General features: G+C 42.1%; 1 protein-coding gene across 3 annotated transcripts in view; it reads right to left on the bottom strand.

Moving 5' to 3' along the window:
• cacna2d3a (calcium channel, voltage-dependent, alpha 2/delta subunit 3a) overlaps nt 1–24,755 on the bottom strand; it is a 953,890-nt gene that overhangs the window by 402,070 nt on the left and 527,065 nt on the right. For all 3 annotated transcript variants that reach the window (XM_060835584.1, XM_060835582.1, XM_060835583.1), the window contains exon 11: nt 21,361–21,474. In XM_060835584.1, coding sequence (XP_060691567.1) covers nt 21,361–21,474 — 114 coding nt within the window. The remainder of the gene's footprint in view (nt 1–21,360; nt 21,475–24,755) is intronic.

The following is a 24,755-nucleotide window of genomic DNA, read 5'->3' as shown; positions in this document are numbered from 1 at the left end:
GGAACAGGTGTGTTGGGGAGAGGAGCAGATGGGTGGTGGGAGGCGTAGGTGTGTGCGGGGGAGGGGAGCATGTGTGTGGGGGGAGAGGTCGATGTGGGGGAGGGGGCAAAGTGTGTTGTGGCTAGGAGTAGATGAGTGTAGGGGGAAAGCAGGTGCATGTGGGGGGAGGGGAGCAGGTAAGTGCTGGGGGAGAGCAGGTGTGTGGGGCAAGGAGTAGGTAAGTGTCGGGGGAAAGCAGGTATGTGTGGGACCAGGGGAGCAGGTGAGTGTAGGGGGAGAGCAGGTGTGTTGGAGCGAGGAGTAGGTAAGTGTAGGGAGAGAGCAGATGTGTATGGGGGTAGGGGAATCAGGTAAGTAGTGGGGGAGAGCAGGTGTGTTGGAGCGAGCAGTAGGTGAGTGTAGGGGAAGAGCAGGTGCGTGTGGGGGGAGGGGAGCAGGTGAGTGTAGGGGGAGGGCAGGTGTGTTGGAGTGAGGAGTAGGTAAGTGTAGGAGGAGAGCAAGTGAGTGTAGGGGGAGAGCAGGTGCGTGTGGGGGGAGGGACAGATGAGTGGTGGGGGACGTAGGTGTGTGTGGGGTGGGAGAGCAGGTGTGTGGGGGTAGAGGTCAATGTGGGGGAGGGAGCAACGTGTGTTATGGCTAGAGGTAGATGAGCGTAGGGGAGAGCAGGTGCATGTGGCGGGAGGGCAGCAAGTGAGTGCTGGGGGAGAGGAGCTGAGTGGTGGGGGAGAGCAGGTGTGTTGGACTGAGGAGTAGGTAAGTGTTGGGGGTAAGCAGGTGCGTGTGGGGGTAGGGGAGCAGGTGTGTTGGAGCGGGGAGTAGGTAAGTGTAGGGGGAAAGCAGGTGTGTGTGGGTGGGGGAGAGCAGGTGAGTCATGGGGGAGAGTAGGTATGTTGGGGCGAGAGCACATGTGAGGGTAGAAAAACGGGTACTTGGTGAGAAGGAGAGGAAGAAGAACAGAGTGTGTGGTGGAAGGGGCAGCTGGCCATGCTGAGGTAATTCAGAGATAGTGCTCTGTGGGCCGGGAAAGGAAGAGGAAAATTGCCAAGCTCAATGGGTGCAGCTCTGTCATGTCCAGGTGATCCTGGGGTTGGTAGTGGCCTGCCCAAACTGTCTGGGGGATGTTATCAGGCAGTGGCTGTGGGCTGGCTGGGTGAAGAGTAATGGCTCTGGCAAATAGTCTGCGGTTTGTTGGGTAGGTCTTTCTGGTGAAAGCCTCAGGCAGCAGTGTGGACTGTGGTAGGCTGTAGATCTGAGAGAGGTCGTGGTTGCATGGAAATGGTACCAACCAGGTGAGATAAGGTACCGCAGTAAACGATATTAAAACAAATTTGGTGACACTCAATGAGATTTCCGCTCCTATTTCCCTAATGGTGTTAAAGCAAAACAACACTGAAAGGGAAAATGCTGAATGAAATCTTCATGTATTTGAAGAAGTGATTCTAAAATTCAACATTTTCCAAAGAGAAATTTCACATTCCTAGAATTCTGCTAATTACTTTGAAAATATGGATGAATCCTGCTTTTGAGAAGCAAAGTACAAATAAAATGAATTATTTTATCAATACTTAAAATAGGTATTTTTATGTATGTGCAGGATAGTGATTAAATCAGCTAACGTGAATATTAAAGAAGCCATAATAGACAAAGGATTGATAATGCATCTTACTTAAATTGGAAAAAAATGAAAAAGAATTGAAACCAGCAGACATATCCAAAAATAAAAATAATTGACAGCACAACTAATAAAAGCAATTTCAATAATAAAAGTTCATAAACAGCTTCATTTGTTACTGTCAGTCATGTCTTTCAGAGCTATGATTCACTCCTGCTAGCACAGTGACCTTTGTCACGCCTGAACAAACTGCTCCCCTGCAGTGCACAGACTGAGCTAACTGAAGAATGGCACTCTTACTGAATAGCCAGATGGGGCAGCTTTGCTTCATTATTTGTCTCTCTGAACTGGAAATTGCAACAGAAGGATTCATTACTATTGGGAGCAACTCTGCAAAGCTCATCTGATTTATTAGGGCAGAAACTGCTGTAGAGACCATTATGAGAGCTAAGCACTCTGTAAGGTCTATGAACTCCATGAGAAAATAAGCATTACAAACAAAGGATATCGGTCTTTTATCTTAATAGGTTGATATTGGCAAGCATGAAAAAGCCATATTAAATACATTTGACAGTATAGATTAGACATTTGAATAGATTTTAAATTTGGACTTGTCTAAAAATATAGTTTATGAATGAGGATGATTAAGACTCAATGATAAATAATTATAATAACAATTGGAATAATTTTGATTAATTTTTAATAATAATAACGCAATCTCGATATCTTGACTCATATTTCTTCCCTTCGAACCTGATTCACTGACTGTTCGTGATATTGCTGGCCCTCACCATTTATTAATAAAAGTTTAGATCACTTTTGCTTCTGGATTTACACCTGCATAAAATGGTCTTTCTAGATTTACTGATTTTGTTTTTCCCTCTCCATTTAAAGTTCAGTTGAGAATTCAGGTGGTCGATCAGTCATATACATTTTTATGGTTGTATCAATACTCCTTCCGATTGAGCAGCACATTCTATGCTAAAGAAGGGGACTGACCTTGGCAGTTTTGTCTCTTGTTTGCCTTTTGTCTAATATGGACATTCTGCTGTCATGCAGTATCTCATGTAGCAGCCTGACCAAGCACTGATTAAACCTGATCAATGAGATAAGACAAGTTCAAATATCATTTGGAAGTGGGATTCAAACTCGCTCCACTACCAGATCTCGCTGAATGCCCAAGAGAATTGAACTGAAACTGAAACTCATTTCATTTAGAAGTGTTAGTAGTCCCATATGTGAATCTTTTATACTTCCTGGACTATAACTAATCCAGATCCCAGGTATGCTTTTGCTAAGGACATACATTTGAGCATGCATTGCAAGTTTTAGGAAACAAATCAATCCGTGCTTATTTGATAAGTGATATCTTACTTCACAACATGATCCACTTCTTTAAAATTCATAATTACGATTTGCATTTTTGAGTCTAACTAAACTTAAACAAAAACTAAATTAAGTTTTTGCCCATTTTATATCCCTTTTGGTTTAAGGGTTTCAAGAGGCCATGAGCCAGTCTTACTCAAAGGCAATCTCCTTGAAGGGGTACAACTATGTACAGAATGTTCTGAGCACTGTCACTGCTGAACCAGCTGGCTGATTAGCAGTTTGGAACACACTGAACTCTTCAACAGTTTCTGCTGAAGCTCTCAAATGAACGATATTAGTGGCATCCTACCTTTGGGTTCCCTAGCCAGTCAGGGATGGAGAGGTGGAGATGATGCACCTGATTTGTCAAAAGAAGAATTTCTAATTAAAGTCACCTCAGAGTGGGTTATGATGGTTCCAGTGGAAATGAAATTTTGAGGTAGTGGCAAGCTCAGGAATGGAGTCCAGACTGTACCCTGGGCCTCTCACACCTGCCTGGAGGACCTGTTACAAGATCTGAGAAATGTTTTAGTGAGGTGATTTTTCTCAAGGACTGGAGGAATAGGCCAAATTCTCAAACAGAGCAGTATGCATGGTAAAGGCCAAGGAAGACATTCCAACCTGGAGATTTGGCACCATGACCACAGAAGGGCAGGAAAATTGAGTGACATAACATAAGCCCATAATATGTGGGAGTACATGTTGGGCCATTCAGCTATCAAGTTAGCTCTGCCTTTCAATGAGATAATGTCTGATCTGATAATCCTCAACGCCATATTGCTCCATAACACTTGATTTCCTTTCTGTTTAAAAATCTATCTATCTTAGTTTTAATATACTTAACGACCCAACTTCTAATGCCCTCTGCAGTAAACAATTTCATAGATTCACTCCCCTCTGAAAGAAGAAATTTCTCTATCTGAAATAGGTGACTTCTTACTCTAGGATTCTGCTGTATGGTCCTAGATTCTCCCACAAAGAGAAACAACCACTCCACATTTACCTCATCAAGCCCCCTAAGAACCTTATTTTTTCAATAAAGTCACCTCTCAATCTTCAGAACTCCAATGAGTACAGGTCCAATCTAGCCAACCTCTCCTTGTAAAAAAATTCCCTCCAAACATGGTAAGGGTGAGTGAACTGCCTCCAATGCCATTATATCTTTAATAGACATAGGAGCTCAAAAATGTTTAAAGTATTCCTGACGTGATCTGACCAGTATATTGCATAGCTGTAGCAAGATCTCCCTATTTTTATACTCCACTCCCTTTGAAATGAAAGCCAACCGTCTATTACTCACTGAACTTGGATGTTAGCTTTTAGAGATTTATGCACAAGGACCCCCAAATTTTACTGCTCTTCAGCTGTCTGAATTTTTTTCCCAATTAAATAATATTCAACTTTGCTATTCTTCATGCAAAGTGCATATCCTCAGATGTTCCCACATTATATTCCAACTGCCAAGTTTATTTCCCCCCACTGACCTAGCCTGCCAATATCCTTCTGTAGACTTTTTGTGCCATTCTCGCTACTTGCCTTCCTTAATTTTGTGCCAACTACATTCAGGTGTTAAGCCCCACACTCTATCTTACTCATATTCTCTTACAGCAACTCCTCAGGTCACCACAGCTTGAGCAGCTCCACAGACTTATCCAAAAAGGCATCAATATCACTCCCATCATTCCACTTGGTCTCCTCGAAGGAGGAGACAGAGTGCACAGGGCAGGGCAGAGTTAAAGATCAGAGTGAGGTGAGGTGGCCAGTGCATTCCAGTGTAAGCCACATTGTGCCACTGGGGTAGGAGGCTGTAGATATGATCAATGACCTGCAGTGAAACTAGTGCCTCATGAGGGACTGGCACTCTCACATGTTGAAAGGCCATGTTGACTCTGTGTAGAGAGCCTTGCATCCTTCAAGCTGGATCTCGGTGTCTGGGAGTGACATGTGAGAGAGGAAAAGGCAGCTGAAATGCAGCAGTTAGGGTTGCTACTCCTCTTGCTCTTCAGAAGATGTGCAACATGAGCTACAAAAGCTGCTCCCTTCCTGAGGTGATGCCTGGCTGTATAGAAGAGCAGCCAAATTCCCCACATGCTGTTGTTTGTTGACCAGCCAGCCAACCAATGTGTACTTTTGCAACCCAGGTCCAAGTGTTTGAAGCTGTGTTTCTAAGCACCAGAATTGCTCGATACCATCCTGCAAAGTTCTCAGGAGTCTTCTACCAGCCATACAGCATTCAGGTATCCTGCTGCCAGGCAAGGTCAGGCTGGTGACATCGTGGATTTGGATTCCAGTGTTCCAAGAGGTTTGTATTATGGTGAAGCAGTTCAGCATAATACGAACCTCTTGGAAAATTTATCCTACCCAGATTACTGGGATTGGAGTCACTGCTGCAGGGTAAAGATTTGTGGAGAACAGAAACTAAGTAATGATTAGAATGATAAGGATTATTCGCTGAATTTTGCCCCTTTCTTGGAGTATTGGATGGTTTGGTTTGTAAGTTTAGTTTACAGTTCTTCTTTTGTTGTGGTTTTTGTCTCAGCACTGTGACAAGAGAATACTTTTGGAGGGTAAGGTATGGAACAGTTGATGAATGAGGAATCAGGATTCTGATCACTGATATAACCATTGCACAAGTTGATCATGGTCAGTCCACTGAGAAAATCATGTGTTGATGCCCTGTCTCTCCTTTACTCCTCCTCATCAGCTGAAAGCCCGATAGCTGCTGACAAGTCTGTGCCCACATGATGGCAAGTTTGTAAAGCATGCAGCTAACCATGAGCACAATATCAGCAATATACTGGAGGTATTCTCCAATTTTGTCCCAGCAGCAGAAGTGTGAAGGACAACAATAGCCTGTTCAATTAGAATTCAGGTGGCAGCATCATTTTCATTAGCTGCAACAACGCTCCATATGCTTCTGAATTGTGCATTGGAATCATCAATATTTGGTCAGTGGATAGCCATCCATTAATTACATTTAGTTTAGAAAATATGAAGACAGTGAATATTAAACTAGGAAGTTGCACTTTGTCAGTGAAGAAAGGTTTGCATCCACTGACAATCAGAAAAGTATTTTACACAAGTGTTCTTGGGCCAGCTGATTTACATTCCCATTTCAGTAATAATTGGCATTCTTATATAAAATGGATGTAAGCAGTCAGGGATATTTGGCTAATTGAGTGAAGACTTTTAAAAGACAGGTCATTCTGCACAGTTGCTCGTCACAATCGCATAACTTTCAGCTAACTTCTCTGTACATCTCATGAATCTTACTTCTCATACATTTCAATGAATGTGTACAGCTGTCCCATCTACAAATGTATGCTGCGTAGCCACAAAAATAGTGTTTTTATTGTTTCCACCTTCAAAGACAGTCAACAGACCTGCCAAGATTCTCACTGATAAAGGAAGGTATACAAGCACAGAGGCCAACTCGCACACCAAGAACTAATGACCAGTGTCACAAAACTACATGATCAAAATAAATAAGATAGCATACCTGAAATAACTGCACAGAAGCCAGTGTCCTATCACCAAGTCACCTTTTATTTACTAAGTTAAAAATCACACAACACTAAGTTATTTACTAGGGCATAGCACACTGGCTGTGGTCAGCCAACTTGGAGTTCATCCTCAACTAATCACCTGGTTATACTTTTTTTCTTTTTCCTTTCTGCTCCATGCCCCTTTTGGCTTTTCCTGGTTATTTTTTTTAAACAGAAACAAAAATGGAAGGCAACATCTCAGGTTAAGAGAACACTTCCCTACAGAACACCAGCTGTGACCAGCCAGCTCATCGTCCATTCTCATCTAATCTCCTGGTTATATTGGTCAGCCATGATTGGTCCAGGTTACCAGCCTCAATTAAGAATCTAGTAGTTAACAAGGTCCACCTGATTCCCATTCCTACAATACCAAATATTTTCCACTTTTATCAAGATCACATATTGGCAATCCAGAAGATGGGGTAGGGTAGATCAGAGGATATAGGACTGAAAATGGGAGAGATAGGGGATTGAGGCTGAAAGACTTGGGGTATGGGTTTGAAGTAGAGAATTTCAGCACTGGTAATCGCACTGACAGTAATAGGAGGAAAGAAATGGCAGTGGTAATGACAATGGCAAAAGCTGTTGCTGTCTTTTATGCAGAGTTAAGATGAGAACAGGAAAATATCAATCTGCTATAAAAGGCATCAGGATTCTTTTTGCAAAGAAAATGTTAAAGATAATTATTACCTTTAACCAAGACAGTAAAGGGCACACTTCCGGCCAAAAGTGTAAGTGCACACCCAGTTCAGACTCAATAATATAAATAGAACTTCAAATAGCAGGTTACGTCTAGGCTTCAAGTTCTGGGATTATTATTATAATTGCAAGAAAAAAATTGAACTCCCACTTCATACAAGTACTACCAACAAAATTTGAAAAGTTGGCTTAATATCTTCTAATTATCATATGACTTAGAGCAATCCATTTTATTGTATAAAGAGGCACAACTATATGGTTCCACTATCTAATTACATAACAATACAAAGAATACATTTATGGTATATGCAAATTAACAATTTCAAAGATCTCTGTTATTTGCAATTATGTCTATTTTTTTGCCTATGGACCATTGTTTGATTAGATTAGGTTCCCTACAGTCTGGAAACAGGCCCTTTGGCCCAACAAGTCCACAACAACCCTCCGAAAGATAACCCACCCAGACCCATCCTCCTATCCTATATTTAACCCTGACTAACGTATGTATCAATATGGGCAATTTAGCATAACCAATTCACCTGACCTGTATATCTTTGGATTGTGGGAGGAAACTGGAGCACCTGGAGGAAACCTGCGTAGACACGGGGAGAATGTGCAACCTCCACACAGACAGTCACCACAGGCGGGAATTGAAGCTCGGTCCCTGGCGCTGTGAGGCAGCAGTGCTAACCACTGAGCCACAGTGCCATCCCCTGACTTGCATTTCTGATTTTGGATAAAATTTCTTTTTACTGAAACAGAAACAAAATTTTATGCAGCTAATAATGACAGCAAGCATAGAACAAATGATTAATAATGTCTAGTTAAATATAGGTTAATTAGTAGTTTTGCTTATGAAATAATTGTTTCTCCCTCCAGGGAGAAATTTCTGCTCTCACACATTTATCCATTTCCAAAGTCATAACGATTTTGTTTGCACTCAATGTTACAACTAGTTCATACACTAATTAGTATGTTAGTGTTAATGGACCATGTTAGTGCACTGTCATTGCATTAGTGGTGGTTTTGTTTGTTAAGGACATGTCAAGGATAGCTTTGCCCTAAAGTCGTAAGATTTGAAAATTAACCAAATAGAGAAATGGGCTGGAAACTGCTGCAGAGGCAGGTTTGATAGCAAACAATGTTAATTGGGCTTTGCACTCACATTGAGCTTGCATCATTTTGTAGAACAAATTGCTGTAATGTTTGTCTATTTATACTGCAGCAACATAAATGTTGCATTTAGGGCCTCGTGATTGTTGTGCTTAGTTGGTTCACCTTGATCAACAATAGAAAAGGATACAAAGTACTTGAAAAAACTAAACGTAGAAGTGTATTTCAGTCAATTAAAATATGAAAACATTGATACATAAAGAGTGGATTAAGAGAGAAAGAAACAAAGAAAAAGTAAGAAAAGAATTTAAAAAACAAAAAAAAAGCAAAGAAAGAAGATATGATAACAGTTAAGTTTGCGAACTGCTGTACTGGTTGAAGAGATGTCATTAAGTGAATGGTAGGATAAACAGGTGAAATGTACAAACATTCTCGATTCATGAACCATAAAATCAGTTTCTATCAACCCTCTATCGGCTTCAAAGGTTGCTTGTCATGTCAGAAACAAAGATGTTCTCATTAGCAGGGGTTTCTATGACATTAATTCCAAAGCCAAAATGAAGAGAGAAGGAAGAATTCATAATAACATCAGAAATTTGTGGATTACCAATAAGATCACTTGACAGCCTTGTAGCAAGAAAGAAGTTTTAATAGTTTTTACAATACAATGGCAGCATTATTTAAATTGATTGGCAGAGAATTGGAAATAATAGTGTACCTCTCTCAGTCTGTAGACTGATGGAGTTTTTACTAATTAATAGTTATGAAAAATGCTAATTTGTCATTTTAATGACAAACTATATAGCAATTTATAGCTCATGGACCAATGTAAAAATGTGGCATTACAGGATGGCATGATTTATTAAGTTACCAGAACTCAGCAAAGAGGCTTCAGTTCACTTAGTGAATGGCAAGATTAAAGGTTCTATGCTAAATTTCTCTCTACTTCCATGAGCCTCAATCATGAAAGCTAAACATACGTAAAGCCCTGGATTGGTCTGCAGAAGTAGACTCCTTGAAGGCAGATGATAGTTCATGCAGCAAATTTATTTTATTTAGTTCTCAACATTGTATTTGTACAATATGGTTCATGTGTTAATTAGTTTGACTAGATAATCATACATTTTTGGATTTCCTTCATGATCAGTCTTTCTTTTGTTATTCTCTCTTTCTCCTGGCATTTAAAATGCCACATACATCAGTGATTCTCACTATGCCGTATTATTGAGATCAGCAAGGAGATTTCATGACAGGCCACGAAATGCAGGACACCTTCCAATCCTAAGACCATTATTCATAAAACACTTTACCTATGCCTGACGTCATTGCTTCTGCAGCAGTGCAAGATGTGACAAAGATATGACATCTGCTGCACAATGACCTGAATAATAATTAATGATTAGAGCTAGAAGAGTTCTTTTTGTCGAATTCAAAGTTAAAACAGCATAAAACCGGGCATTTTTAAGCCTTCCAGGAAGGTATCAGCAGTATTAGTCAATTTACTATGCATGTATATATCAGGCATTTTAAATTTTACACTGTCAAAAGGCAACACCTTCAGAACTCTCCGGTAGATAGTAGGCATCAGCTGAACATGAGGAGCTATTCCCTGGAGTCTGAAGCATTGCAAATTGTATTTATATAGGCATCAGGGTACTTTGTGATCTTCAACAGAAAAGGTTTGCACTTAATTAGTGTTCAATTAGTTTGGTCATTGCGGAAACATTAGTACACCTGTCAGTGGCTGTTGTCCAGAAAAAGAAGAGATTACATGTAAACAGCATATTTAACATCCTTTGAAAATTCCAAAACACTTGTCAGTCAATTAATTATGTTTAAAGTGTTGTTGTTGTTATACAGACACATGCAGCAACCAATTTGCACACAGCATGTCCCACAATCAGCAATTAACTACATGTTGGTTGAGGGATGAATGTAGATCAGAAGGCTGGGAAAGCACCATCCTCTTGAAATAGTACAACAGACAGACATGCACTGATATACAACATCTCATCAAAAAGGCTGCACATTCAAGTAGAATACTGTATTTTTTAATAGATATTTACAACAACTTAATACTAATATAATTTTTTTAAAACACCCTGCATAATCTGTTACTGGCTTACATATTTTCTTACTTTGTTCTTAACAAATATTCCTTTCATATAAATCCAATTTTCTTTTTATTACAACTGTCACAATCACCTCACATGTGCATAAAATGTATTAGGAAAATGGGCATTTAATTTTTAAGATGAGCATAAAATTTGGACAATATGGACTCCAGGTTATCAGATAAAATATTTTGTGATATCCCTTCAAGACAAGGACTAACTTTATGTCTAAACAATCCTCTGTAAAATACAAGTGGCCTTGGAGGATCTTCCTTTGAAGAGACTAGGATACAACAATATCTCTTATTCAATTTACAGTTGTTATTGTCTAAATATTTACAGAAATTCAGATATAATGGACTTACTGTCTGCAACATGAAATCTAACAAAGAGTGGGTGATAAAAACTACTTCATTACAAGGAGGTGTGAAGTGGATCAAAAATCTGTGTGAAAAAGGAATGAGCTGTCAGAGGAGATGGTGGAGGCTGGTATAATTACAATATTTAAAAGGCATGTGGATGGGTACATGAATAGGAAGGGTTTAGATGGATATGGGCCAAATGCTGGCAAATGCAATGAGATTAGTTTTGGATATCTGGTCAGTATGCATGAGTTGGATAAAAAGGGTCTGTTTCTGTGTTGTATGTCCCCAGGACAAGGTATACATGGAATACAGGGAGAACTAGCCATTTGGATATAGAACTGGCATGAAGGCAGAACATACAGCATGGTGGTGGAGAGTTGCCTTTCAAACTGGAGGCCTGTGGCCAGTGGTATGCCACAAGGGTCAGTGCTGAGTCCACTGCTTTTTGTCATTTATATAAATGATTTGAATGTGAACATAGAAAGTATAGTTAGTAAGTTTGCATATGACACCAAAATTGGAGGTGTAATGGACAGCGAAGAAGGTTACCTCAGATTACAACCAGATCTTGATCAGATGGGCCAATGGGCTGAGAAGTGGCAGACGGAGTTTAATTTAGATAAAGGCGAGGTGGTGCATTTTGGGAAAGTAAATCTTAGCAGGACTCAAACACTTAATTTGTTGCCAGGGTTGGAGGGTTTTAGCTATAGGGAGAGGCTGAATAGGCTAGGATGTTTTCCCTGGAGTGTTGGGAGGCTGAGGGGTGACCTTATAGAGGTTTATAAAATCATGAGGGGTATGGATGAGCTAAATAGACAAAGTCTTTTCCCTGGGTTGAGGGAGTCCAGAACTAGAGGGCGTAGGGTTAGGGTGAGGGAAACGATTTAAAAGGGACCTAAGGGACAACTTTTTCACACAAAGAGTGGTATGTCTATGAACTGAGCTTCCAGAGTAAGTGTTGGAGGCTGGTACAATTACAACATTTAAAAGGCACATGAAAAGAGTTTAGAGGGATATGGTCCAAGTGCTGGCCAACAGACTAGATTAATTTTGAATATCTGGTCAGCATGGATGAGTTGGACTGAAGGGCCTGTTTCTGTGCTGTCCCTCTCTATGACTCTGTGACTCTATCATCTACTCAACAATTCATCCACATTCAAACTGTTCCTCTACAATCACAAACCAACAGCTCGTGCTGTAAAGAGAGGTGGGTCCTACCTTCATCCTACCTTCTAATCTGCTTCAACAAAGCTAATAAATCAGGGCTCAGAGATCCCACAAGAAATGTTGACCAACCTGTAGTTGGAACAATTTCTAGAACATTTTAGTTCTGTACTGCTAATGACAGTCATTCGTTGGAAGAGCCAGGCCAATACCTTAATTGACTGGGATTTCAAGGTGAATATTTGAAGGTAAATAAACACTGGATGAAAAGCTTTGGAAAAAAAAGAAATTTTTTGCATCCACATCTTGCTTTATCTCAGAAAGCCCAAAGTGGCGAAGGATCACCTTTCCTTTGATATCACTTCCACATTGAGTAAAAGTGTGCCATATGGAGACTGGTTAGCAAGGTTAGATCTCATGGAATACAGGGAGAACTAGCCAATTGGATACAGACTTGGCTCAAATGTAGAAGACAGAGGGTGGTGGTGGAGGGTTGTTTTTCAGACTGGAGGCCTATGACCAGTGGAGTGCCACAAGGATCGGTGCTGAGTCCACTACTTTTCATTATTTATAGAAATGATTTGGATATAAGCATAAGAGGTATAGTTAGTAAGTTTGCAGATTTTACACCAAAATTGGAGGTGTAGTGGACAGCGAAGAAGGTTACCTCAAATTACAACCAGATCTTGATCAGATGGGCCAATGGGCTGAAAAGTGGCAGAAAGAGTTTAATTTAGATAAATGTGAGGTGCTGCACTTTGGGAAAGCAAATCTTAGCAGGACTCTACACTTAATGGTAAGGTCCTAGGGAGTGTTGCTGAACAAAGAGACCTTGGGAATGCAAGTTCATAGCTCCTTGAAAGTGGCGTCGCAGGTAGATAGGATAGTGAAGAAGGCATTTGGTGTGCTTTCCTTTATTGGTCAGAGTATTGAGTATAGGAGTTGGGAGGTCATGTTACGGCTGTACAGGACATTGGTTAGGACACTTTTGGAATATTGCATGCAATTCTGGTCTCCTTCTTATCGAAAAGATGTTGTGAAACTTGAAAGGGTTTAGAAAAGATTTATAAGGATGTTGCCAGGGTTGGAGGGTTGGCAGTGGTTGAATAGACTGGGACTGTTTTCCCTGGAGCGTCAGAGGCCGAGAAATGACCTTATAGAGGTTTACAAAATCATGAGGGGCATGGATAGGATAAATAGACAAAGTCTTTTCCCTGGGATCGGGGAGTCCAGAACTAGAGGACATAGGTTTAGGGTGACAGGGGAAGGATATAAAAGAGACCTAAGGGGTAACTTTTTCACGCAGAGGGTGGTACATGTATGGAATGAGCTGCCAGAGGAGGTGGTGGAGGCTAGTACAATTGCAACATTTAAAAGGTATCTGGATGGGTATGTGAATAGGAAGGGTTTGGAGGGATATTGGCTGGGTACTGGCAGGTGGGACTCAATTGGATTGGGATATCTGGTCAGCATGGACAAGTTGGACCGAAGGGGCTGTTTCCGTGCTGTATATCTCTATGACTCTATGACAATGAGAGTGAGAACAAAAATGCAATATTCCTCTGTAACATTCTCTAAGACAGTACGACATTCTCAGTTCGTTGCATTGTTAATGTGACCCACATGAAAACTGTGCAGATGCAAAGTTCTGATAGCAGCAAATCATTCTCATTTGCAGTCATGTGTGAGAAACTTGAATGACTTAATTGCCTCTGTAAGGCATTTCCATTTCCCTCCATGTAGCTGACACCTGTGCTTTTACTAGAAGGTAGCCTTCGGTTGCAAATCAAACTATTCTCTTTCAGCATAATAACTAAAGTTTTACTGTAAAACTAATAGGATCAAAGGAAGGAATGTTCCCCATATATCCTCACTGTATTATCATTAAAAATTAGTCTTGTTTGCTTTCTTAGCACAATCTGCCATTTTCACGCGAAGCTGTAATTGCCTCGTCACCTTTTGTTTTCTTTAGCCAAGTTGCTCTTTTATTATTTTGTTTTTATGTTGCCGGTGTTGTAGTCAGCTTCAGGAGACATTGCAAAAATTGGCATGCCCCTCAGCTTCTAATTAAGCTGTAAATCAGCACAAACCCACAAGTGCAAAATTAGGATTATACTCAATTGTTTCAATTTACCATTCACACAGTATGACTGTGTTAATTTGATAGTTATTTCTACTGTTGAACATATAGTGTTCAGCAGTCATGATGACTGCCATCAAGTAATCAAAGCATTTGTAGTTCAAGCCTATCTGCAATCAGAATGACTTATTGAACATAAAGTCTGAAAGTCAGCACTTTCAGTTTGCAGCAGACATTCTCCAACACATCAGTCTTTCAAACTGCATTTGAGCAACAGTTGAACAAACCTGTTCCAACATTAATGCCCATCTTTCGTTCTTATCCTTAAATCTAGTGTTGTATTTACTGAACCTAACAAGAGTAGTCTTTCTAAAGTTCCTGACACTTGCTGGAGAACAAATCAACTGTTCTTAGGTCTCCACAATGGTTTAAAGATGTTGCCACCTTTTCACTGTTCCTATTGATTTAAATGCACAATGACTACATTAATGATCGCACTCTCTTTTGAGTCAGTTCTCAGTTTTGAAGAACGCTTAAAACACCCATTAAATTATGGACAGTGTCATTTACTTTCCTACCATCATCCAGTTGGCAGCTTTATCAAAAGAGTCTCCTTTTGCAAAGGTTCGGAGGATGCTTGTAATTTAGAATTATTTCTTCTCAATTGATCAATAGTTTTGTCATACAGTTGAGTAAGTAGTTTGAAATAATGAAACGTTTCATTCAAAATTATTTTAAAAGCTCTTGGAATTGTTTCCTTCCCAGTGAAGCTCACCTGCTAGTGGCTAACAACATCATGTGCCTTTGAAGAAGTAGAGAAATGCCAATTGTTTGCAAATTACATTTGGTTCAGCCTCAAACAGCTGCGAGTAAGGAATGATATCAGTGGCTAATGAAAGCCGTTTATTGCAGGAACCAAAGGCAGTGGTTTCAATTTACCCAGTGTTTAGATGGCGGACATTGTTGTTCAGCCAGCATTGAATGTCAAACAGCCTGATAATGGGGAGCCATAGTCGGGGTCATGAACGATCATGGTGTATTGTTGGCTGCCATTGGGATACATGTGGAAAATTACATTTTGACTTTGGACAGTATCAATGAGAGCCAGTGTGAATACTCGAAGGCAGAATTAGACTCAGAAGGCAATCAAGTATAGATCCTTGGTGACACAGGAAGTAATTGTGCAGGAAGAGAAGCCATTGAAACTGCTAATCGACCAAGGGGCTGAGAAGTGGCAGATGGAGCTTAATTCAAATAAATGCAAGGTGCTGTATTTTGGGAAAGCAAATCTTCGCAGGACTTATACACTTAATGATAAGGTCCTAGGGAGTGTTGCTGAACAAAAAGACCTTGGAGTGCATGTTCGTAGCTCCTTGAAAATGGAGTCGCAGGTTGATAGGATAGTGAAGAAGTCTTTTGGTATGCTTTCCTTTGTTGGTCAATGTTGCGTCAGAATATTGAGCACAGGAGTTGGGAGGTCATGTTGCGGCTGTACAGGACATTGGTTAAGCCACTGTTGGAATATTGTGTGCAATTCTGGTCTCCTTCCTATTGGAAAGATGTTGTGAAACTTGAAAGGGTTCAGAAAAGATTTACAAGAATGTTGCCAGGTTTGGAGGATCTGAGCTATAGAGATAGGCTGAACGGGCTGGGGCTGTTTTCCCTGGAATGTTGGAGGCTGAGGGGTAAGTTTGTAGAGGTTTACAAAATTATGAGGGGCATGGATAGGATAAATAGACAAAGTCTTTTCCCTAGGATTGGGGAGTCCAGAACTAGAAGGCATAGTTTTAGGGTGAGAGGGGAAAGATATAAAAGAGACCTAAGGGGCAACTTTTTCACGCAGAGGGTGGTACATGTATGGAATGAGCTGCCAGAGATGTGAAGAATGCTGGTACAATTGCAACATTTGAGGCATTTGGATGGGTATGTGAATAGGAAGGGTTTGGACGGATATGGGCCCGGTGCTGGCAGTGGGACTAGATTGGGTTGGGATATCTGGTCGGCGTGGACAGGTTGGACAGAAGGGTCTGTTTCCATGTTGTACATCTCTATGACTCTATGACTGGATAGAAAGATGAAGATGAGAGCAATTCCATTAGCTGGATGATTTCAAGAGAGGCACTGGAGGAAGTTGGTTTGGTTGTATGTATCTAAGACTGTAGACAGATTGATAAGGAGAAAGTAAAAATTGTTTACCTCTGATTACAGTCACTTAGATTGTCCTTTGTAAGTTTAATAAGATGTGCTTGGATGTTGTGGCAGGGGAGAAATCTTGATTAGATTAGATTCCCTACAGTGTGGAAACAGGCCCTTCGGCCCAACCAGTCCACACCGACCCTCTGAAGAGTAATCCACCCAGACCCAATTCCGTCTGACTAACACACCTGACACTACGGGCAATTTAGCATGGCCCACTCACCTGACTTGCACATCTTTGGACTGTGGGAGGAAACCGGAGCACCCAGGGGAAACCCACGCATACACGGGGAGAATGTGCAAACTCCACACAGACAGTCACCTGAGGCTGGAATCAAACCTGGGACCCTGGCGCAGTGAGGCAGAGATGCTAACCACTGAGCCACTGTACCGCTCATTGGCAGGATCAAAACATATAGCTCAGGAAAAGTTGGGAACTGATTTGGAAGTTGACAGCATGATGAAGGGCTTTGAAGGAGAAGAAAGGTTGGAGATGGGAATGAAATTTGCTAGAACAGTGGAATGTTTGAAGCAATAATGACTATGTTAGAGTAGAATGAAAAGGAGAAAGTGGTTGAGGAGGGAAAATAATTAACAATATCAGTTAAAATGGAAACTAGGAAAGTTGGGTGGAAATAGAGTCAAGGGAGCAGGAAGTGTGTCCCATGGGCAAACTAAGCAAAGATAAGGCAATAATGGAGATAGGAGAGAAGATAAATAAAAATATAAGTTCACAGTTAAGGTACAGGAGAAATTCAGATCAACTGGTTGGATAAGTGAAAGGAAGGACATAGTGGGAACAGTTTATTGGATAGTCTGAGTGCTGTATCAGGAGAATGGCCGAAGTATTTTAATGGAAAGTAAACGTAAAAGTGAGGTTTTAGTTGAGCCGATTAGTAAATACAGAAATGCTGTGATAAATGGAGAGGAAAGCTAGACACTTGGATTTTGAAAGTGAAGTTCTTTTTTACAGATGTATGTGGAAAAGAGTAGGTTTGAAGGGGGAAAAGGGATAAACTGGTGAGTTATAAAAGAAAATAAGAAATAGGAGCAGGGACAGGCCATTCACTCCCTCAAGCCTTTCCACTAGTCTATAATATCACAGCTGATCTGTCCCAGGCCTCAACTGCTTTCATGTGTCAGCTCCTCACAGCCCTCAATTCTAATACAAGGAGCAACTTTATGTCTCAGCCGAAAGACAGCATCTCCAACAGTGCAGCAATCTCTCAGTACTTCAATTAAGCAAAGCTTATTTTCTGCATAGATATCCAGAAGGCTAAAACTCATAGCGTTCTATTTCAGTGGCAGCTTTGTCAGCAATGAGCAAAAGCTGACCATATCTTATGTATTATAGAACATAGAACATTACAGTGCAGTACAGGTCCTTCGGCCCTCGATGTTACGCTGCCCTGTCATACTAATCTGAAGCCCATCCCACCTACACTATTCCATGTACGTCCATATGACTGTCCAATGATAACTTAAATGCACTTAAACTTGGCTAATCTACTACGGTTGCAGGCAAAGCATTCCATACCCTTACTATTCTCTGAGTAAAGAAACTACCTCTGACATCAGTCTTATACCTACCTCCCCTCACTTTAAAGTTGTGTCACCTCGTGTTTGCGGTCCCCATACTTGGAAAAAGGCTCACCCTGTCCACCCTATCTAATCCTCTGATTATCTTGTATGTCTCTATTAAGTCACCTCTCAACCTTCTTCTCACTAATGAGAACAGTCTCCAAGCCCTCAGCCTTTCCTTGTAAGACATCCTTTCCATATCAGGCAACATCCTAGTAAATCACCTCTGCACCCTTTCTAAAGCTTCCACATCCTTCTTATAATGCGGTTACCAGAACTGTACACAATACTCCAAGTGTGGCCGTACCAGAGCTTTGTACAGCTGCAGCATAACCTCCTGGTTCCGGAATTCAATCCCTCTATTAATTAAGGCCAAAACACTGTATGCCTTCTTAACAACCCTGTCAATCTGGTGGCAACTTTCAGGGATCTGTGTACATGGACACCGAGACCTCTCTGCTCATCTGCACTCCCAAAATACTTACCATTAGCCCAGTACTTTGCATTCCGATTATTCCGTCCCAAGTATATCACCTCATATTTGTCCACATTAAACTCCATTTGCCACCTCTCAGCCCAGCTCTGCATCCTATCCATGTCTCTCTACAACCTACTACATCCTTCGTCACTATTCACAACTCCACCGACCTTAGTGTTATCTGCAAATTTACTAACCCACCCTTCTAAGCCCTCATCCACGTCAATTATAAAAATGACGAACAGCAGTGGATCCAACACCGACCCTTGCGGTACGCCGCTAGTAGCTGGACACCAAAATGAACATGTTCCATCAACTACAACCCTCTGTTTTCTTTCAGCAAGCCAATTCCTGATCCAAACTGCTATGTCTCCCACAATCCCGTTCCTCTGCATTTTGTATAATAGCCTACTGTGGGGAACTTTATCGAACGCCTAGCTGAAATCTATATACACCACATCAACCGGTTTACTCTCATCTACCTGTTTGGTCACTTTGTCAAAAAACTCAATAAGATTTGTTAAGCATAACCTACCCTTCACAAAACCGTGCTGACTATCCCTGATCAGATTATTATTTTCGAGATGGTTATAAATCCTATCTCTTATAAGCTTTTCCAACACTTTACCAACAACTGAAGTGAGACTCACTGGTCTGTAATTATCAGGGTTGTTTCTATTACCCTTTTTGAACAAGGGAACCATATTTGCTATCCTCCAGTCTTCAGGCACTATTCCTGTAGACAATGATGATTTGAAGATCAATGCCAACGGCTCGGCAATCTCTTCCCTTGCTTCCCAGAGAATCCCTGGATAAATCCCATCCGGCCCAGGGGACTTGTCTATTTTCACACTCTGCAGTATTTCTAATACCCCTTCCTGTGAACCTCAATCTCTTCTAGTCTAGATGTAAGTATCTCTGTATCTTCCTCACCAACATTTTCATTTTCTATAGTGAACTCTGTCAAAAAATATTTATTTAGTGCTTCCCCTATCTCCTCTGACTCCACACATAACTTCCCACTATTATCCTTGATTGGCCCTAATTTAACTCTCGTCATTCTTTTATTCCTGACATACCTATGGAAATCCTTAGGGTTAACCCTGATCCTATCCGCCAACAACTTCTCATGTCTCCTCTTGACTCTTCTGAGCTCTCTTTTTAGGTTTTTCCTGACTTCCTTGTAACCCTCAAGTGCCCTGAGTCTTCACATTTTGTCCTAACATAAACCTTCTTCTTCTTCTTAACCAGGGATTCCACTTCCTTAGTAAACCACGGTTCATGCTTTGTATATCTTCTTCCCTGCCTGACAGGTACATACATATCTAGGACACACAGGAGCTTTTCCTTGAATAAGCTCCACATTTTTAATGTGCTCATCCCCTGCAATTTCCTTCCCCATTCTACATTTCCTAAATCTTTCCTAACTGCATTGTAATTTCCCTTCCCCCAGCTGTAATTCTTGCTCGGTGGAGTACACCTATCCCTTTCCATCACTAAAGTAAGCCTGACAGAATTGTGATCGCTGTCTCCAAAGTGCTCACCTACTTCCAAATCTAACACCTGGCCAGGCTCGTTACCCAGTACTAAATCTAAAGTGGCTTTGCCCCTTGTAGGCCTGTCTACATACTGTGTCAGGAAGCCCTCCTGCACACACTGGACAAAAATTGACCCATCTATAGTACTCGTACTGTAGTGATCCCAGTCAATATTTGGACAACTACCCTGCCTCTGTCACTCCTATCGAGAATCATCTTTGCTATCCTTTCCTCTACATCTCTGGGACTATTCGGAGGCCTATAGAAAACTCTCAGCATGGTGACTTCTCCTTTCCTGTTTTTAACCTCAGCCCATACTACCTCAGCTAACGAGTCCCCAAACATCCTTTCTACAACTGTAATATTGTCCCTGATCAACAATGCCACACCTCCCCCTCTTTTACCATCTTCTCTGTTCTTACTGAAATATCTGAATCCCAGAATGTGCAACAGCCATTCCTGTCCCTGCTCTATCTTGTTCATCCTCAACTGAGCCCTGTCCACCCTATGATGCCAAACGCCCTGAACCTAATTCCCTTCTTGGTGGGAGTCTTTGATGTCTCACAAGTATATAAATTACAAGAATCTAATAGTTACCCTATTTTTGTCAGTCCTTTCTATCAAAGTCAGAGGTTTCTAAAAAAAGGAAGGAATCATTTTCTGAAAGTTGTTAGTTTCAGAAACATGAACAAGATGACCATCATAAAGTCTCAACATAGAAATTAAAGAGACTTGTCATATGTAACTTCCTTATATTGTACACTAGGATCACTGTTTTTATATAGGTTATTTTTTGGGGCTTAGCTAAGGGCTGGCATGACGTGTGGGTTGCTTGGAGACAGCAAAGGAGCAGGAGAGAGGAAGCGAACTATTATTGTGAATGGGATAAAAGCTGAGCTCTTAGCTAGGGATTATTAACTGGGATCAGAGAAAGGCTGCTAGTGTAACAGGAGATTCATAGTACTAAAGGTCAGAGTTGTGTTGTCATCAAGGGTCAGTCTGAAGAACAAATGGAGGTGGAAATTACAAAACATTTTGTTATTACCTTGCTTCCTTTATACGTCAGTGATTAAATTGCTGAATTTACAATTATTCATATTTCTCAAGAGCAAAATGGTTTCATAGCAGTTTATGGAGTATGAAACTCAAATCAGTACAGGAACATCCTAGTGACCAGGCAAGGTTAAGCATTTCTGAGCCCATAATGCAACAAGAAGAACAATAACACACGTATTATTTTGAATGACAACCAATATTATGACTAGCATGTGGTTCTCATGAATAGAAAGACAGAATTTCAATTATGATTTCAAAGTGAACAAAATAAACTTATGGCAGCATTAATACATTTTTTTCTGTATAACGTTGATGTATTCTTAAATTTGTTGATGCTACATGAGCAAAGAAGCTTAACAATACAATACAAGAAGAATTTCTGCTGTCAATATATGCAACTGAATGATGATTACAGAAAACTAAAATGTGACATATAGCATCTGCAGCTTACCTTTTGATCTGGCCAGTTGTATTTTGCAAATATCGTATCATAAGTATCCACAGCTCCATCCGTAACCAGCATAATAGCTTGGCTGCAAGTGCTTCCATGACCAGTGGTGTTAAACTGGGCAAAGGAGAATACAGGAGGTGAGAGTACCGTTAAAATAACTAAGTTTTTTTTACACAAAGGGATAGCATCAAAATTTAAGGTGCACCACCTTTTGCACAAAGTTTTCTTCACTTATCACACCCTTCTTGTATTTTTCTTTCATTTATATGAGCTAAATTGTTTGGACAGGTTATATTGTTCTTCCACTAATAATAAGGGAAAACAAAGAATCCGGATGATTGGCCATTCTGTGCCCATTGTTTATGTTAGGATATATCACAAAGGCTTTGTTTCACTTAGAACGATTCATTTTGAAAGGGACAAAGCACATTTAAAAAAAAAATCAATTTTCATTCACAAGTGAGTCTTATCTTTTAAATTCAGTTTCTCTGTGAGCATCGTAACTATTGATCTCCTATTGTTATCAAACGTTAAAGTCAACATAGCTGTGAGGTAATTAATGAAGAAAATCTAAGGGTCCTTTCGGCTGAGTAATCATTTCCTGCCATTAACCTTTCAAGGTTCAGTTTAAAATATGGAAGGCTTTGTTGTGTTAGGTGATGATCTTTTCTAACAACAGAAGCATTCCAGCAAATGACTCACAATGCAAAATGGGAAATTCACAACTGAAAAACAGCAAAGCCTAAACTTTCCCTCACTTGACTCTACTCATTTTTTTTCAATTCATTCTTGGATTGTGGGCAACACTGGCTGGACCAGCAATTATTACTCATCCCTAGTTGCCCTTGAGAGGGTGGTGGTCAGCTGTCTTCTTGACCTGCTGCTGTCCATGTGCTGTACCTAGACCCACAATGCTGTTCAGGAAGGGAATCCAGGATTTTGATCCAGCAAAACTGAAGCAACAGAGATATATTTCTATGTCAAGATAGTGTGAGGCTTTTCAGGGGAATTTGCAGATGATGGTGTTCCCATGTATCTGCTGCCTTTTTCCTTTGAGTTGGAAGTATTTGTGGGTCTGGAAGGTTATGTCTAAGGATCCTTGTAGAATTTCTGCAATACATCTTGAAAATGTACACATTGCTGTTCCAAAGCATCGATAGTGGAGATAGTGAGTTATTCTGAGTGTGGGTAAAAAATGAGGTCTGCAGATGCTGGAGATCACAGCTGAAAATGTGTGGCTGGTCAAAGCACAGCAGGCCAGGCAGCATCTCAGGAATAGGGAATTTGACGTTTCGAGCATAAGCCCTTCATCAGGAATGAGAGAGAGTAGCCAAGCAGGCTAAGATAAAAGGTAGGGAGGAGGGACTTGGGGGAGGGGCGATGGAGGTGGGATAGGTGGAAGGAGGTCAAGGTGAGGGTGATAGGCCGGAGTGGGGTGGGGGCGGAGAGGTCAGGAAGAGGATTGCAGGTTAGGAGGGCGGTGCTGAGTTGAGGGAACCGACTGAGACAAGGTGGGGGGAGGGGAAATGAGGAAGCTGGAGAAATCTGAATTCATACCTTGTGGTTGGAGGGTTCCCAGGCGGAAGATGAGGCGCTCCTCCTCCAGCCGTCGTGTTGTTATGTTCTGCCGGTGGAGGAGTCCAAGGACCTGCATGTCCTCGGTGGAGTGGGAGGGAGAGTTAAAGTGTTGAGCCACGGGGTGGTTGGGTTGGTTGGTCCGGGCGGCCCAGAGGTGTTCTCTGAAGCGTTCCGCAAGTAAGCGGCCTGTCTCCCCAATATAGAGGAGGCCACATCGGGTGCAGCGGATGCAATAGATGATGTGTGTGGAGGTACAGGTGAACTTGTGACGGATATGGAAGGATCCCTTGGGGCCTTGGAGGGAAGTGAGTGTGGAGGTGTGGGCCCAAGTTTTACATTTCCTGCGGTCGCAGGGGAAAGTGCCGGGGGTGGAGGTTGGGTTGGTGTGGGGTGTGGATCTGACGAAGGAGTCACGAAGGGAGTGGTCCTTGCGGAACGCTGAGAGGGGAGGGGAGGGAAATATATCCTTGGTGGTGGGGTTCGTTTGGAGGTGGCGGAAATGACGGCGGAAGATACGTTGTATGCGGAGGTTGGTGGGGTGGTAGGTGAGAACCAGTGGGGTTCTGTCTTGGTGGCGGTTGGAGGAGCAGGGCTCAAGGGCGGAGGAGCAGGAAGTGGAGGAGATGCGGTGGAGGGCATCGTCGATCACGTCTGGGGGGAATCTGCGGTCCTTGAAGAAGGAGGCCATCTGGGCTGTGCGGTGTTGGAACTGGTCCTCCTGGGAGCAGATGCGGCGGAGACAAAGGAATTGGGAATATGGGATGGAGTTTTTGCAGAACGTGCAGCCCTCCACTCCCTCCGCTCCAATCCCAACCTCACCATCAAACCCGCAGACAAGGGAGGCGCGGTGGTAGTTTGGCGCACTGACCTTTATACCGCTGAGGCCAAACGCCAGCTCGCGGACGCCTCCTCTTATCGCCCCCTTGGCCACGACCCCACCTCCCACCACCAAACCATCATCTCCCAAACCATCCAGGACCTCATCACCTCAGGGGATCTCCCATCCACCGCCTCCAACCTCATAGTCCCACAACCCCGCACCGCCCGTTTCTACCTCCTGCCCAAAATCCACAAACCTGCCTGCCCCGGCCGACCCATTGTCTCAGCCTGCTCCTGCCCCACCGAACTCATCTCCCAATACCTCGACACGGTCCTGTCCCCTTTAGTCCAAGAACTCCCACCTACGTTCGGGACAACACCCACGCCCTCCACCTCCTCCAGGATTTTCGCTTCCCCGGTCCCCAACGCCTTATTTTCACTATGGACATCCAGTCCCTGTACACCTCCATCCCCCATCACGAAGGACTCAAAGCCCTCTGCTTCTTCCTTTCCCGCCGCACCAACCAGTACCCTTCCACTGACACCCTCCTTCGACTGACTGAACTGGTCCTCACCCTGAATAACTTCTCTTTTCAATCCTCCCACTTCCTCCAAACTAAAGGAGTTGCCATGGGCACCCGCATGGGCCCCAGCTATGCCTGCCTCTTCGTAGGATATGTGGAACAGTCCATCTTCCGCAACTACACTGGCACCACCCCCCACCTTTTCCTCCGCTACATTGATGACTGTATCGGCGCTGCTTCGTGCTCCCACGAGGAAGTTGAACAGTTCATCAACTTTACTAACACCTTCCATCCCGACCTTAAATTCACCTAGACTGCCTCAGACTCCTCCCTCCCCTTCCTAGACCTTTCCATCTCTATCTCGGGCGACTGACTCAACACAGACATCTACTATAAACCGACTGACTCCCACAGCTACCTGGACTACACCTCCTACCACCCTGCCCCCTGCAAAAACTCCATCCCATATTCCCA

Source organism: Hemiscyllium ocellatum, chromosome 14, assembly GCF_020745735.1.
Source record: "Hemiscyllium ocellatum isolate sHemOce1 chromosome 14, sHemOce1.pat.X.cur, whole genome shotgun sequence".
Taxonomy (NCBI): domain Eukaryota; kingdom Metazoa; phylum Chordata; class Chondrichthyes; order Orectolobiformes; family Hemiscylliidae; genus Hemiscyllium; species Hemiscyllium ocellatum.
Note: the sequence above shows the minus strand (reverse complement) of the source record. Positions and strands in the feature narration are given on the sequence as shown.